Source organism: Opisthocomus hoazin, chromosome 1, assembly GCF_030867145.1.
Source record: "Opisthocomus hoazin isolate bOpiHoa1 chromosome 1, bOpiHoa1.hap1, whole genome shotgun sequence".
Taxonomy (NCBI): Eukaryota; Metazoa; Chordata; class Aves; order Opisthocomiformes; family Opisthocomidae; genus Opisthocomus; species Opisthocomus hoazin.
The window spans coordinates 70,491,629-70,507,076 of NC_134414.1; the positions used below are offsets into that span (position 1 = coordinate 70,491,629).

At 42.9% G+C, this 15,448-nt stretch overlaps 1 protein-coding gene across 3 annotated transcripts in view; it reads left to right on the forward strand.

Annotated features, from left to right (window-relative positions):
• The window catches only part of ARHGEF7 (Rho guanine nucleotide exchange factor 7), a 127,169-nt gene that overhangs the window by 37,704 nt on the left and 74,017 nt on the right, over positions 1 to 15,448 (forward strand). For all 3 annotated transcript variants that reach the window (XM_075424856.1, XM_075424862.1, XM_075424872.1), the window contains exon 3: positions 12,209 to 12,293. In XM_075424856.1, the coding sequence (XP_075280971.1) occupies positions 12,209 to 12,293 (85 nt within the window). The remainder of the gene's footprint in view (positions 1 to 12,208; positions 12,294 to 15,448) is intronic.

Sequence of the window (15,448 nt, forward strand, 5' to 3'; positions counted from 1 at the left end):
CTCATTTTATAGTGTCGTGGTGGACCAGAGCTATATTTAAGTTAGGGAGATACTATGGAAATAATAAAAGCCATCTGCTTGTTGCCTCTGTCTTTTCTAATTCTCCAGTATTGTTTCTCCTGGACTTCATGACGTGGCTGATCCTTGATCTGAAGTTGTTAGCTGACTGTTGTCTTTTACTTGTCATTGGGAACAGCTAATTTATAACTAATTTTTATCCAAGTGTAATGACAAAGCTTGGGTTTTTTATTATTTTGACTGAGGGTGGGTTTTGCATTTGTTAGGAATGGATTTCACCTGCTGCTTTAACATTTGGTCATCCACAAGACCATATGGTAGCTGTTTGCTGTGAGTTCAAGTTTTGACTACCTTGAATAATTTTGTTTCCTCAACAAAGTTCACTCTTTGTGCCTTTTGCGAAATCACGTGCGCATCGTGTTGAGTAGTTTGGGTTGCAAGTCAGATCCCTGTGGGATGCTTTTAATACTCCCTTCATAGTGTTTGTATACAGCTATTGTTCCTTGCTTCTTGAGCACTTCTGAATCTTGAAGAGGAGTCTCCTAGCTTGTATTACTTCTGTTTAAAACAGTGATGAGGTGTCTTTTCAAAGGATGTTCAGATACGGTGTGTTAACTGGACTACCCTATGTTTATGGCTAATTGCTTCAAGGAGCATAGGTGCATTTAGGAAAGATTACTTGCTTCTACCAAAGCAATGTTAATTCTTTTCTATTTCTGTATTTATGCAAACCCCACCAGTTCTGTTCTTTACTATAGCTTGTATCAATTCACCAAGCTTAGGCATTTGTTTTCCTGGTCTGTAATTCTCTGGATCTCCTTCCTTGATCTTTAAAGGCTTGTTTTGTGTTTCCTGCCTTCTATTCCTCTGCTACTGAGGCTGTGCCAAGCACTATGTTGCACCCTATAGTGAAAATTTCAATTTAGTGTCCGAGTTTCTTGAACTGAGAAGTATCATGTAGTCCTGGCAAATCACAAAGATGATGTGCTTGGTCACTCTCTCCAACTATGCTGTGAGTTGTAGCATTGAGTCAAATTATATTTATAGCAATGCCCAGGAGAAATGCTGTGTTTAAAGGAAATGGAATAGTCTGCCATTTCAAGATTTAACAGAATTTGTTAAAGGAAAAGGAAGGGAGTCCATGTGAGTTGCAGATAAATGTGTTGACTCTTCTGCGAGAGAAGAGATGAGTATCTGAGGGCGATAGGGTCTCAGTAACGGGTGGCATGGAGAAGGTGGGAAGGTTGTTTTCTGTTTCTGCTTGCACAGGAGCTGAGGGCTGCTCAGAAAAAGCAAGCAATTGGCAAGGTCATAACAAATGAAAGGAAGTGATTCTTCACACTGTAACTGAGCTGTGCAAATAATCTCTGTGGGTTTTTGTAGAACTTGAAATTGCATGGATTACAGCAGTCTAGTAAGTCCGTTTAGGGCTGTTTAAATCCAGATAGTCCCCGAGACACAAACTGTTGGAAGAATGTCTTGGTTAAGGATTACTATCTAGTATTTACCTTTCTATATTATTCCTTAACGGCGACTCTTAGATGCAGGTTTTGGGGCTGTATAGGCTGTCATCGATTTTTCTTCAGTGCTTGTCCAGATTCCACAGATGGCATCCCTGGATGCTGCTCAGAGGAGTGTGTGGAGCTCTCTTACAGTCAGGAGGAGCAGCTTTAACTCCTGGGTTCTGCTGCATAAGCAGCAGTTACAGTAGCAAAAGAGCTCATGCTGAAACAATGTTTGCCAGTCACTGCACTGTTGTAACTCATAAAAGCACATGGTAGCATCCCCGACTCTTCATCGGAAGGTTCCAAGCTCTGGTGCCTGTGGGACAGACACATTCCTGGCCTTACAGGGCATCGCCTACCGCAGGTATGGACTCCTCGGCATTGGCTGGCTGTGTGGAGGTGGTGGGAATCGGGTATCTCCGAATGGGTACTGATGATAGGTGGTGGCCGAAGCTTGCACTGTGCAGTGTCTGTTGTGGAAACCCAGGACCTGCTGTGTGGATCAGGATGCCAGATCAGGGCCCAGGCAGCGCTGGTGAGGTGGTAAGTATAGCAAGCGAGAGGCTGGTTTTAGGACTCTGTTCTGTGAAGGTTGGAGTGGGAGCAGTTGTGTTTTGGAGAGGGCATTGAAGTTAGGGCATCTGCAGTGGGGAAGGTGATGGCTTGAGGCTAGAAGAATCCTGTAAGGTAGAGATAAGAATATTTAGGAGAAAAGGAGGAGTTGAGATAAACTGTTGGGCCTGGCTGCTCATAGTAGCAGCTTTAGCTGCCCTTGCCAGCTTGGCTACCCAAGCCCATCACATAGTGTATCAGTTGATGAATCAGAACTATAAAATTCTTGCACTAGCTAGTTACTTGGAAAGTTTATCTTTATTTCTTTCAGGTTGTGTCCCCAGGCATTACAATGAATAAGCAGGGTTCGTGTGGATTTCATTTTTTGTTTTTGCTTATAACCTGCTAGAGGCAATTTTTTATTAATATTTGGGATGTGGAATTTTTATAGATATTCCCATAAACTGTAAGTTTGAATTCCTTACAGAAATTTATTACTGAACGTCAGCATGATGCTGGATGATTAGGGTGGGGCAGAATGTAGCTAAGTTGTGTTGTTTTTTTTTCTTTTTTTCTTTTTTCCCTATTGGAAAATATCTGAACAACTGTGACTTTTCCCGGCACCTCAAGTGAATCTTTTTCCCTTGACAGACAAGATGTTTCTCTCCCATGTGTTGGCCCAGGTGCTAACTGGTTTAGCTTGTGAAACTTGCAGCAAACTTCCTGCTTCTTGCTGGATTAATTCAGCTTCATGCCAGAACTTGATTGAGGTGGGGATTTAATGACCCCCTGAGTGAAAGGAGTGTGAGGTAATGTGGGAGAAGGGAGTGTGGGAGAGCTCCCTCCTGAAAGCTTGCCCTGATCTGTTGGCTTGTGAATCCCAAGCAGGACTGGTTTACCTATAGCTGTGCCGTGTGTCTTGCTCCTAGGTGTCTGCCTCACCCCTCGTAGGGACGAGTGTCTGCTGGCCTGGCAGCTGCAGAATGCCCTTCATTTACAGGCTGTTGCATTAAATTGGCTGCAGTTTTCTGTCTCCCTTGCCCGGAGACGCTGGACCCTCTGGCTGCCCCACTGCTGCTTCGGCAGCTCCACCAGCCCAGCAGCTGGGGTGGTCACCAGAGCAGGTGGTGGTGAGGCTCGTCCCTGCTGCCTGGGTGAAGTCCTGCACCAGCTCTTTCGAAATGGGTGTTATAAATGGTTGAGGATCCTGGGTCACGTTGCTGCAGGTGCCTGGGAGAGAGGGAGAGATGCAGCCCTAGGCTCCTTTTTAACAGGATTTGTACTGGCTGAAAGCAAAATGGTAAGCTATGAATCGACAAGCGTTCGCTTGGGAGGAGCTGTACCTCAGGAAGTATGCATGCAGTTCTGTGCTCTTCAGTGAATTTTTTAAATGGAAGTATTAAAATGAATTCACTCTGATCTAACTGAAACCTGAAATCTTGATTTTGGGGGCTTGTTCATTTCTGCAAACTATTTTGGAATTAAGTTTTTCCAGTTGGTGATTCTAAACAAATAAACAGGCTATTTGGAAATTCAGTAAGCCTTTATTATCAATTTTTGGCACTTTTCACAGTATATTGAGGAGGCGATTGAGATTTCTGATAAATCCCTTCTTACCAGAAGGATGTAACGCTCCTTTTTTTTTTTCTTCTTTTTTCGTTCTTGCGTTTCTAAGTTATCTTTTTTCATGTGTCTAATCATACTTCATCAAATTCTGACCCATGTCAGATATCTCAAAATAATCAATTCCACTTTAATCTTTCTTCTATAGCTACTAATATATATATCTAATGCTACGAGCATTTTCCTGTTTCTTCTATTAATACCTTTATTTTAGAAAGTGTGTGTGCAGACAACAGAATGAGACTTCCAAGCATGCTGGTAAGCAGTGAGTGAAATGGTGTGTTTGAGTTTGGGGGGTGATTTCTGTGGCTCGTGCTTTGTAGCTCGTTCTCCATTGATGCTGAATCTGCGTCATCTCATCACTCGGCTGTATGCATTGGTTCCAGATGAAACGTGAGCATGTGATAGCATTTAAGTTGTGGCTAGACCATGTGGTAGTGTAGTAAAACAGCCAGCAGGCTATTTTAAGAGGACAGACGATAACCTCATGTATTATAAAATCTTTTGCAGTAAGATGACTCCTTCCCCCTGCCCCCAGCTGTTACTCTCTGACATGCTCTGGGCGTGTCTATGAACACCAGTGTTTTAAAACAAAAAGTCTTGTCTTGGCGATCTTACTGTGTGTCTGTGATACTTTGATGTTAGTGACTTAAACTGCTATTTAGCTACTATTTTCCCTGTTTTGCAAATGGAGACCTGGATTGAAGGTAATGCTACCTATTTTGGACCCAGAGAAGTTGGTTTTCCTACCTCTTTTTTTTTTTCTTTTCAATTTTTTCATGATACAAATTAAGCTTTTTGTGTCATTAGATAGACCTGTTCTCACTCCATACAGCATGGCTTTTGAAACTAAGCTGATACTTCAGAAATTAACTGAGAAATGTTGGCAGAACATGTATCTGGACAGGGGGCATCTGAAATCAGTTGTGGCAAGCCATCCTTCCAGTGTTTTTAGGTAAGAGTATGGAGATGTTCACAGTTATTGACAAACTAATTTGAACTAATTATCAATATCTGTCTCATAGAAAGGCCTAAAAACGAACTTCTCGGGCTTTCTCCAGCAACATTGATCTTTAATGAACTATTCATACAAGAGGAGACTGGTTTTGTTGAGTATAAACGTCTACTGTCAGAATCGGAGGCACGATCCTGGAGTAGGTGTTAACATTGTTCTTGCAGGGGAAAAAGTGGGACCTAGAAGCTACTTTCCTTCTCTGCAGTCTGTTACTTTTGGGAAAGTCTCTTGTTAGTTCTGTGGGTTTTGCTGTTAGCTTTTGTTTCTACAATTTGGGCCAGCCTTTTTATTAGCTGTGGCACTGTATCCAATCTCCATGGCGGTTTTGGCTTCTAGTCCACTCACGCACAGTTTAGTGCCGAAGAAATTTGTCATCTGTGGCTTCTAAAAGATAGGCTATGAAAGTAGGAACCTTTTTTTTTTTTAAAGCTAAAGATTTTACTGACACATTGCAGTGTTTCTGTAGTATCTATGCTGATGAGCACTGCAGAACTATATGTGTTTTTTCATTACAGGGTCAGATGAGACAATCACTTTCAAAAAGAAAAATAATTTGTGACACTTGAGAAACTATAAGCTTTGACCTCCTGAGCATAGCTAGGGTACACTGCTGGCTTAGTAGAGCACAGAAATTTAAGTAGAACCCAGCAGCAAATATAGGAAATTAATGCAAGTTGCAGTTAACTAGCACCTAGTCTTGGTAATCTGAATGTATCGTTGCTATTCTGTACAGCAGGCCTGCATCTAAGCAGGTGGACATTGTACTTCAAGCGGAGTGAAGTGCTTGGGCCTAATTTTTACTCCTCGTTCAAATGCCTTTGGTTCTTTCGTTGTTAGGAATTGGACTGTTGGGGGAAGAGTAAGGTGGAGTTTTCAGTGCTTATTTTTAGGAAGGTAGTTATAATTTGATAGGGTGTCCTTCACCTTTCTCTTGTGGTTTTCCCCGGAACGTATGACTGCTTAACCGTGTCCTTGTTCATCAGATGCACCGACAGCCTGTGGTGGCTTCTGCACTTACTAGCCAAAGATTAATTTTTACCGTTTTTATCACTGTGTGCTTACACTGCTTCGTAACAGACCTGTCTGTATTTGTTTCCAAGCGTGTACTTTGTGGGTTTTTTCTCAGTCCTGTGTGTCTTCTTACACACAGTATTCCCCATGCATTTTGGCCTGGATTTCCACAGCTGTCTTTACTTATTTTAGGAGAGTAGTTTTTTTACATAGTTCTTTTCTGTGTATATCAGAAAGAGAGATGAGTTTTACTGGGTTGAATTTTCCTCAGGGTATGTTTCTGGCCAAGTTTCCCTGCTGAGGTGCCTCTCTTCATTGACACTACAAGGTGCTTATGCAATTGGTTTGCTTTGGCAATGTTGGCAGGTACTGAGGCATCTCAACTTCAATGTCCCGAATAAATGTTATTTTCGGTAATTTCATTTCAAGTAGTTTTATTTTTGCCTGTAGTTCTAGGAGTGTGAGCTTCCTTAAGCCTTAGTACTCAATTGTTCCCTGCCCTCATTGTAAAAAAATTTATTCTTTATATCTAGTCTAAATCTACCTTCCCTTAGTATAAAACCATTGCTCCTTGTCCTGTCGCAACAGGCCCTGCTAAAAAGTTTGTCCCCCTCTTTCTTGTAAGCCCCCTTTAAGTACTGAAAGGCTGCAAGTAAGGTCTTCCTGGAGCCTTCTCTTCTCCAAGCTGAACAGCCCCCACTCTCTCAGCCTTTTCTCATAGGAGAGGTGCTCCAGCCCTTGGATCATCTTTGTGGCCTCCTCTGGACCCGCTCCAACAGCTCCATGTCCTTCTTGTTCTGAGGGCTCCAGAGGTGAATGCAGGACTCCAGGTGGGGTCTTGCCAGAGCAGAGCAGCAGAATCCCTCCCTCGACCTGCTGGCCACAATTATTCCAGCTTACCTCTTAACTTTTATACATTCTTTACCACTGACTCTTAATTTCTCTTGTGAACTGCTACTAAATTACACAGAAATCCTGCACTGGTCTGTCTTCCTAATTACTTTCAAACTTTTTCTTCTGTCTTACTCTTTAATTTTTGAAACAGAACTTTTTTTTTTTTCAGCTGTCTCTTGTGCTGTGCATACTAGATATGGGCAGTGTTATTCTTCATAGAGATTTCCAGAAGATTTGTAATCATCTCTTGTTCTCCCCCCCTTCCCTTCCTCGCTCAGTTGTCATAGTTCCCTGCTTTTCTTATCTCTCCTTTTACTGCCGCTGCTTTCAGATGATAATTCACGACTGAAGGAACAGCTGCTGCATAATAGCTGAATGAGACTCAGCACCACTTACAGCTGACCTCATGTGAGGATAAATGAAGAAATTTGTGCTTTGCATGTGGGCTTACCTACGGGATCTTTTTTCCGGCTTGGGCATACTAGGTGTCATCACGGGAAGGTGGACTGTGGATGGCCTCCGTGGCTTCCTCTTGTCAGGTGCTCTAGGGGTAGAAACACACCGGGGGTGGTGGCACAAGGAAGCGAGATGTTGGAATTCTTAATGGTTTTCAAGAAGGTCACCTGTTTCTAACAGTGAGTTGCTCCCCCCCCCCCACTTGTTTATTCATGCCAAAAATGCTGCAGCCTGTGTGCTAGGAGCAGGTGGAGCGTCGCGTTGTACGTGGTCATGCTGCGCTTTGCCAAGCCGCCCTGCTCATTTCCTTTCATTTCCTCCGGGTGAGCAAGCCAATGTTCTTGTAATCTTTTGCGCTGGGGGCCCAAGGCCACCAAGCTGAGCTGGAAAGTGTCCTGCCAGTGTAGTACAGACAGCCTAGGGGTTACAGCTTGTTTTGGGGCTGGCTGGCGAGGTTAGCAGTGGCAGCCCTATCTGTGCTGCGCAGATGTCTGGGCTGCTCGTAAGTCAGCTCCTCAGCTGCTGCAGTTTATGGTGCAGTGCTGTAAAGAAAGCTGTCATCTATTTTTGTCAGACAGATGCTTAAAATGTAAATCTTCACTGGGAATACTGTACCTGTTTATATTCAAGGCAGTAGTCTAGCAAGGAAATACTTAACTAAGAAAAACTGTTCTATTTTACTCTCAACCAGTATATGAACTTTTCTTACTGTGACAGTTAGATACAGCCTTACTGATGCTTTGGTGGTTTAAGGATATAAGCAAGTTAAGACTGGTAGAAGACATATTTGATAAAAAAAAATGTGTCTGGAAGCTTGGCTGAACCACCCCTGATTTTTTTCCCTGTGTCCAGTTGTAGACCTTGCCTTATTGGGGAAAAATACCTTAATTTAAAAATGTTTCCTCCATAACTGGCTTCTGATTTAATGGGCTGGAAGGGGAGAATAAAGTAGCATAAAGGGTACCTAAGGCCTTGAAAGTGACCGATGTGAAGAAAAGAATGGTGCTGCAGGCTTGCTGTATGCCTTAGTCTGTCTTCACCAAGTATATTCTCAACCTTATCTTTTAATTTCCTTTTCCTTTCACTAGTTCCTCAGTTAATGTTTTTCCAGTTTCAGTAGGTACTGGTTGCTGCAGGGATATGAGGGACAACATTGCCATTTTAGTTTTACTTCCTTATGGCTGTTGGATCGTTAAACACTGAACGTAAGTCTCCATCTAGTTAAGGTTAGTGGTTAAAATGACCTGAATGTATTACCATAGCCATTTTGAATGTGATGGAATTTAAACAGATGGATGGAGAGGTCAGTCTTGTTTTAAAATGAGAGGATGGATATGGTAGTTGAACAACCAGTATGTGGATGAAGTGGATCTCTAGGGCATTCTGTTTGGTGTTCTAAGAAATGTCAGTGGTGGAAAAAAATCAATATGGCTCATATGAAATGAATTTAAAAGCTATCTAATTAATAGGCTTTAATACACTTACAAGTGTGGAATGACCATCCAGTGTACACCTTGCTGTAGGGTATTTGCTGCCATTGGTACTCAACCAAGTTATTTAACATTTCATGAATGACCTGGGAAAGGTCATAAAATTGTTGCCGGTGAAGTTGGCAGCCAGTTGAAATCCTAGGGAGAAAAAATGCAGGCATAGTTATGGAAAGCCAGGCTTGTATGTTGGGAATTGGTGGGGGGGTGTGGAAGGGGAAGCCAGAATCTGTGGGTCAGGGTGGGCAGTCCGCAAGGTTGGGCAGTCAGTGTCCTGTGACCAAAAGGGCCAGTGTGCTCTTGAGTGTGTGCATGGTGTTCCTGATCACGTAAGACTCGTTACTATTGGGCAGTTGTGTCTAGTCTGGTTCTAGAATACAGTATCTGCCTGGGATCGCGATGTGGCAGGTGTTGAAATCCAGGAGTAAACAGGAGGATGTGAGAAGGATGTTAAAAGAACAGGAAAACAGGCAGATAGTAAGAGGCATATGGGGATGAGCCTGCTAAGCTTGGTGTTTGTTGATTCCCAGCGAACTACTAAATAGCAGTGTTTCCAGTATAGGACTCCTAATATAGTTCTGGTCTGTCTTTATTTAATAGGTGTGCTTTATGTTAATGCTTCTGTAAGGGATATCTGCAGGTGGTCAATTCCATGGCATTTTAAAACAAAGGTATTGCATTTAAATAGCATGTTCAAAAGATTTGCTGTGGGAGGGTCCTCATCTGATGCAGTTTATGATGGTTTTATGCTTGCATGCTGACTAATGTTTTATCTGACTGTCTTGTAACCTCCACTAAGATAGAAGTGTTTGGTGGGTTTTTTGTTCAGTGGGTTTGTGGTTTTTTTGTTTTGGTTTGGTTTTTTGAAACAAGGTTTTTATAATCAAGTAGTAGTGTTCCTAACAAGTTAGCCTCAAAACTTTAAAGTACCTAAGCTTTTTCCCTCACTTTTTATCGCTCTAGGTTAGTTTATTCTTAAACATTTGTGAAGTTAGGAGAAAATCTCTCTGGAGGGTGTCATGTCCCCCTCCGGCTCTGCCAAGTGCTGTTGCTGAAGATACTGGCCATGAGCGTGCTGAGGGTGGCTTCCTCTCAGAATTGCTTTCCGCAGAACCGCAAGGGCTCGTATCCTCCCATTGTGCTGTTTCCTGTGAAGCAGTAGACTGGATACAGCACGTCCTGGATACGAGCTTTTTTATGGCACTGCACGTGTTGGGGTGACCCAATGGAATCGTTCTGGGTGTCCCCGGTAGCCTCGGCAGAGCAGGAAGCGAGGCTGCCTTGCATCCTGTTGTTCTCCAGTTAGCCTGGCTTTGGTGCGCTCTTGGCTCTAGCAGAATCCAGAATGAAGGTGAGCTTAAAATCAATTTAGGAGTTCTTTATTATTTAAATTTTTTGTAAGGTTAAGCTATGTTTTCTAACATTTTTCTTAAATGTTCCTGTGTTGAGTAGTTCTCTCTCTCCCCACTAGTACCTTTCTGATTCAGTTCTGGTGTCCACACAAGTGCCCGCATCTCCTGTGTATCCTTTGTTTGGGATCAGAGTCGTCATTTTGTGATTCTGTTCATACATTTGCTTATTTAGAAGCTACGACAATAAGCGTGTACCTAACGATGAAAATTTTACACTCCTGATGCTTTCTTGTTCCGTAACAGCTTGATTTCCCCCTCCCCAGTTTGAGCAGTGGTTAAGCTGTCTCCAGTCTGGTTTTGCTTCTGTGTGTTCTGCTGTCACCTTATTGGCATCTTTTCTCATCTCTATTATAAATTCTGGTATTAATTAAACCTATCATATCTTTAGTCTCTTTGTGTAAAATCAGAAAATTTTGTATTTGCTTGATGTAATTTATTGTGCATATAGTTTTTAAATACTTCCTGAAACATGAGGAAACATTTAAAAAACCCCTACAAAATTCACATCTAGGCAATTCACTGGCCCATCTCCTTACTCCTTACAGCATCAAATAAACAAGAGTAGTGTTTACAATTTCTGTAGCCCATTGAAACTTGGTGAAATGGTTGACTCGTGAGCCTAAACTGCTTGGAGTATATTAGTGTTCGCCTCCTCTTGTTTTGCGTCCGTTTTGTGGCATTGCTCTTCAGAGCTGTGTACACACTACCTGAGCTTGAGAGATGCCAGCACGCATACAGCCAAGGTAGCACTGCTGCTCGCTGGGTCCAAAGATGGCCCTCAGTCTGAGGGGAAAACATGTGTGTTAACATATGCAGGTACCTCAAATACTGTGAATGCTTTGGGAGTTTTTTTTTTTTCTTACTGAATAGACTCAGAGAATGGTTTGGTTTGGAAGGGACCTTAAAGATCATCTAGCTTCAACCCCCCCTGTCTACCACTAGCTGAGTAATAATGTCATTAAACATTTCCTGAATCTGCTCTACCATTGTTAGTGGATCGCAACAGTCACAACTGTTACGGAAGTCCCAGCTGTGGTTACTTTAGGTAGCTTTTGTGAAAATCTTCACTTCTCCTGGGTTTAACCAGCCTCCCTCTTTCTCCTCCCAGCCTTCCTTTGTGCCTTCCTCTCTTCTCTGCTAGGAATATGGGTTTTTCTTCTCCTGTCTCCAAAGGCTGCTTTCTGGGGTACAGGCTTCCTGATAGTGCCTGTGGGGTGGGTCTGTTATCAGGAAGATAAACAGGTTTTTTTTGACTTTTCAGATAAAAGCTGCTATGCTGCAGGAAACTGAATCTCTTTCTATTACTTAAATCAGTTGGAACAACTGTAATAGCTGTCTTTTTATTGTCCTCTTTCTGCACGTCTTGCATGAGGGAATACTGTGACTCCTTTGAATCTATGCAGAATCTATTGCGAGAGCTGTTCCCTTGAGACTTTGGATGAGTGTTTCCATTACCTCAGGCAAATATTATGGGTCTCTATTTTAATCTCCTCTTTACCCCTTGAAAATCCAGACGTTTAATGTCATCACTCAGTGCTTGAAAGTTACTGGAGTGTTTTCTACAAGATAGTTTGAAGTTTGGGTCTCCTTCCCTTAGTTAAAAAAAATAAAATAACCCCCAGCTTTCATCCTTCGCCTCCCCAAACCCCATCCTCCGTCTAACCTATCCAGCAACTTCACTCTTGGTGAAATTCATTAATTCTCGGGAATGCTACTTTAATCCTTGTCTTGTAAAGAGATAGCATGTATGTTATTGTAGCACTTTTTAAAGTATGTGTAGTAATTTTGAGAATATTTTATGAACAATCTGATACAGTGCGTGTGAGTTGCTGCAGAAAGAGTATGCCAAGAATGATGGTGCCCAGTAATTTTTCTGGCCAAACTGTCTGAGGAAAGCTTCTCTCTTCCGATAATTATGTTTTGTTCAACTTTCCTGTAGTTTAAATGGCACTTGGTATTTTTAGCTTATATATTCTTTTTTTTTTTTTTTTTTTTTTTTTTCCCCAAATGCAGCTGTTTCTATAGTCTCTTTAAAAATGAGTTGTGTGGGTTTTGGTGTTTTGTTTTTTTTTTAAAGTGGGGGAAAAAAACCCCCACAGTTTTTTGATGGTCCATGAGAACCTCTGAAAGACTGATCGGGCAATAGCTTCTACCATCATAGTTCACGTGATAGCATAGAAATCCTTAGTTGCAAGGCTTGTTTCTGTGACTTACTGTATGTTCTTCTGTTTTCAGACTTTTGATGCAAATGACCTGTATCAGGGACAGAATTTCAGCAAAGTTCTCAGCTCGCTCGTGGCTTTAAATAAGGTGACTGCAGGTAAGTAGACTCTGCTCTGTGGTGGTGCTTGCTTACCTTACCTTCACCTCACATCAGTGTGGTTTTTATAGTGTTGCTATAGTCACAATGAAATGAACATGTGCAGTGTTTTAGAAGATTTTCTTTGTTGCAGTTTCTTACGATTTTGGCAGTGACACTTCTGAGTTCTCTCATCTCCTTTGCTGCAAAAGGAAGCTTTGCAGTGGAGCTAACGCTGAGCCTTTTAGCTGGCGAGAATTCTTAGGAAAAGGCCACATCTTCTCTTTTTTTCTGCTTTTTTCAGTCTGAAATACTGTAAGTTTACTTTTGCCCCACTCTGTCATTCCTGTGTGTGACCACTTTTGTCAGTGGTTCTTTCCCCCATCTCTGTCTGTTCCTCAGCACCATCCTTTCTTGACAGTAACAAAAGGATAGCCAACATCTCTGATCCCTTAATCTGTGCATGTTTCATTTAGGTAGTAGCTAGAAGTCACAAACCACCTACTGCAAGTTCTTTGAGGGCAAGAGAGAGTTGTAGAAATAGCACACAGGCGAGAGGTGTCAGTGCTGTGCTGTAGGGTGAGGCTGTACTAAGCGATGTCAACTAAACCCTGGGACAGTCAAGAAGCATTAACACTGGTGGCCCTTTTTGCTGCTCCGTGATGAGTTTGACATTGTCAGCAGCAAGTTCCAATAATGGTCATCAAGTTGGAGCCTGGTGAGAGAGAAAGGTATTATTTAAAAATGAACCATGCTTAGTTTTTATGTGGGGAGGAAAAGGAAGCTGATAGAAAAGTCAGTGGTGGATCAGTGTAATTTTGTTGTATCTTGTCAGTTTTATAATACTCCTAAGGTCCATTACAACAGGGATATTTTTTTTTTTGGTGGCTTTTTTTTTCCCCTTCATTGCATCAGAAAACACACTTTAAGGGGTGAGTTTTACAATCAAGTTCTTAGTTCTGAGGAATGGGCATGGAGTAATACCGTTGATGACTTTAAAGCTACAGTGGTTGAAGATATTGCCTTTCACCTTAACTGCAAGTGAAAATGTAAACCATTTCAGTACCTCCCTAAAGCTGCTGTACACTGACCATAGCTGTCTTTAAAGGGGAGAAAAAGTGCAGGTGTTTGGTCCAGATATCAACAGATTTACACCCATATCAGAAAGCCACAGTTGCAACTGGCCTTAGAAAGGACCCAGGCTGATCTCTTTCATGGGGAGGGGTGGGTGGTATGGAAACCAAAAATTAAACTAAAAGCAAACTGTGATATTGTCTTATTCGTAGGAGCAAGCAGAGCTGCATAAATCTTGATGACCAACTGTTCTTCCAAACAATTTCCTTTAATTGGGTGACTGTGTAGAAGTCATTTTAGACTCTCTCTTCTTACTGTAGTACTGGAAGATGGCTTTCAGATCCCCAGCTGGGTCTGCCAGAATTTCAGGTGTACACATGTTCTTCTGAGATGAGTCTTTCTGTGGTGGAAGAAGTGTGAGTAATAAGCATGAAGACTGATGAAAGGCTGGTACGGATATGCACTCCATCAAATTCCTTAAGTTCTGGAGGAGTAGGGTCAAGGTACCAGTTGCTCTTTGTAGACAGATAAGGGAAGAGGAACTGGTATAAGGAAGCAGAGATAATGGTGGAGAAGAAGAAAGGGTGTTACAGACCCTGGAAATCTCTGGATGGATGGGTGGATGGATAGAAGTGTGAAGATTCTGTGAAATTTACCAAATTAATGTTTGTCAAACATGCACATTCTATTGCTAGTCAAGATTCTGGAGTTTGTAGCGGCAGAGTAGAACAATTTTCTGATAGTAGTCCCATTGAGAAATTAGTTGAACGTGTTTATTTGGTATTTTAATGGAAGCTTCAATGGATACATGGGGTCTGCAAGCCTTTTAAGTCTATCAGAAGTTCAAATTAATTTAAGAATTCGGATATTATTGGTAAAAATACTTGCACTTTGCATGTGGTTCATCTGTAATAGTTTTCCTTCTTTTCATCTCAGACACGTGTAGTTTCTAATTCAAGCCTCAAAAGGTGCTCTTGTGTTGGTGTAGATTAGCTCTGCTGTTGCGAATTAGAAAATTTAGGAATCAGGCCGCACTTGTACGGTTTCTAGGTAGTGTGTTTTAGGGTTGCCTGGAGGCTGGAAGACACTACCATGAATAAACCTGATCCTGGTTTCCTAGGTGAACCATGTCAAGATACAATGCTGAGTTTGGTGGCCTGTCTGTTCTACTTGACTACAGATAGGAAACATAGTGTTTTGGCTTGGCCTGGATAAATGCCAGGTGCCCACCAAAGCCACTCCATCACTCCCCCTCCTCAGCTGGACAGGGGCGAGGAAATATGGTGAAAGGCTCGAGGGTCGAGATAAGGACAGGGGGAGATCACTCACCAATTGCTGTCACGGACAAAACAGACTGAACTTGGGGAGAAATGGAAGTTTAAGTCATCACCAATCAAATCAGAGTAGGACAGTGAGAAATAAACCCAGATCTTAAAACACCTTCCCCCCACCCCTCCCTTCTTCCCGGGCTCAACTTCACTCCCGTGTCTCTACTTCCCCCTCCACGAGTGGCGCAGGAGGATGAGGAATGGGGTTGTGGTCAGTTCATCACACACTGTCTCTGCTGCTCCTTCCTCCTCAGGGGGAGGACTCCTCACACTCTGCCCCTGCTCCAGGGTGAGGTCCCTCTCATGGGAGACAGTCCTCCATGAACTTCTCCAACATGAGTCCCTCCCAGTTCTTGACAAACTGCCCCAGAGTGGGTCTTTCCCATGGGGTGCAGTCCTTCAGGAACAGGCTGTTCTAGTGTGGGTCCCCCATGGGGTCACAAGTCCTGCCAGCAAACCTGCTCTGGTGTGGGCTCCTCTCTCCACGGGTCCGCAGGTCCTGCCAGGAGCCTGCTCCAGCGCGGGCTCGCCACAGGGTCACAGCTTTCTTCAGGCATCCACCTGCTCTGGCGTGGGGTCCCTTCCACGGGCTACAGGTGGATATCTGCTCCACTGTGGACCTCCATGGGTTGCAGGGGAACAACCTGCCCCACCATGGTCTTCATCACGGGCTGCAAGGGAAGGCTCTCTGCTCCAGTGTCTTGAGCACCTCCTCCCCCCTCCTTCTTCACTGACCTGGGTGTCCGCAGAGTTGTTACTTTCACAGCATCTCAC